The sequence below is a fragment of the Trypanosoma grayi genome (assembly GCF_000691245.1).
Source record: "Trypanosoma grayi strain ANR4 Tgr_344_V1, whole genome shotgun sequence".
In the NCBI taxonomy this organism is placed as follows: domain Eukaryota; phylum Euglenozoa; class Kinetoplastea; order Trypanosomatida; family Trypanosomatidae; genus Trypanosoma; species Trypanosoma grayi.
The window spans coordinates 1-1,243 of record NW_008825963.1 but is presented as its reverse complement, the minus strand read 5'-3'; the positions used below and the strand labels follow the sequence as shown (position 1 = coordinate 1,243).

Here is a 1,243-nt window from a genome sequence, read left to right as displayed (position 1 = left end):
GCACGGTGGACTCCAGAGCCGGATCCATAGACCATTGCAGGGTCTGCAAAACTCACATGTTTTTATACGTCCGCTCTACACTGGAATCCCGCGCATATATATTCTTCAAAAAAAGACATCTTATAAAAGAATGCTTTTAAATAGAATAAAGTGGCGGTCTTGCACCACGACGCGCGCAGACACTGGCAAATTCAACCCGATGGAGCCGTGATTTTGTGGTTTTCCCTTGCCGTTTTTAGCTAGAGATCAGGCTGTAAGTGTCGCCTCTCCCCCGACACTTTGCTCTCTACAACAAAAGGCACTACACAACCCGCGGATGGGTGTGGATAAGCTGGGCAAGTAATCCTTTCATGCTTCACGAGCCTTGCATAGCTGTCTATAGTTCATAAATTGAGTTTTTATTCAATTCAGGCCGATTCGGCGTATTGACACATTGTACTCCACATCCTCACAAGGAGACCCCCTGGGTGATGGGATTCCATCGTTGTCTTATACGATGTAAGGAAAAAGTGCCTGCGCCGACTCGCTGCAAGGGCAACCGTTTTTCCTCACCGTGCGTAGCAACCATAGTGCGATGTGACTGTTGAAGAATTATGTGAACTTGAAAATGGAAAAAATATCTTATCCGTCCTCCGCTTCTACAAAAAAAAAGGCACCACCGTCCTTTTTTCCCACCGCTCCCGAATCCACATGTTCAACTGCACTGAGTTGCTGGCGCTTGCAATCCAATGGCGCAAGGAGTGAGGCGTGCCCCAAGAGGCCTCCATCGGATCCGCGTGCTTTCGAAGTCCTTTCAACAAGCAGTGGCCGAAATCGTGACCAACCACTGCTGCCGCTACCGCCACTTCCCCGTGCGACCGGGTCTGTTTTGTTATTGAACATGCTATCGCGCTGTATGGGTGGGAAGTGCGTCCGTCCTGTTTTAAAAGCCGGTGGCTCTTCGTTTTCCCTTATGCAGCCGAGTCCTGCACATATTTTTTTGTGCGTTCCCACCCCACCCGATTACGGTATGTCTTGCTCCCTTTGCGGGGCCCGCTGTTGGATGTGTTTGGAAGGGCTTCATCAACAGATGGCCATTGCACTTGCGCCACGGAGGCGTAAAACAAAACCCTATATTTGGGGCCAACCGGCGCTTCCCCAGCGGCTGGGGGCGATACGCGCCAATCCCAAAGCTAATTGATCTTTTTCGACCGGCAGCGTTCTCGCCAACAAACCACAAATGCCCATCTTAACATTGGCCGCG

The 1,243-nt window shown here is 50.6% G+C and overlaps 1 protein-coding gene across 1 annotated transcript; it reads left to right on the top strand.

The window, feature by feature from the left end:
* Positions 1-607: 607 nt before the first annotated feature.
* On the top strand, positions 608-1,180 carry DQ04_03441000 (hypothetical protein; the record flags this gene model as incomplete). The annotated part of the gene is made up of 1 exon (XM_009312825.1): positions 608-1,180. The coding sequence occupies one exon, from the start codon at positions 608-610 to the stop codon at positions 1,178-1,180; it is 573 nt and encodes a 190-aa protein (XP_009311100.1).
* Positions 1,181-1,243: the final 63 nt, after the last annotated feature.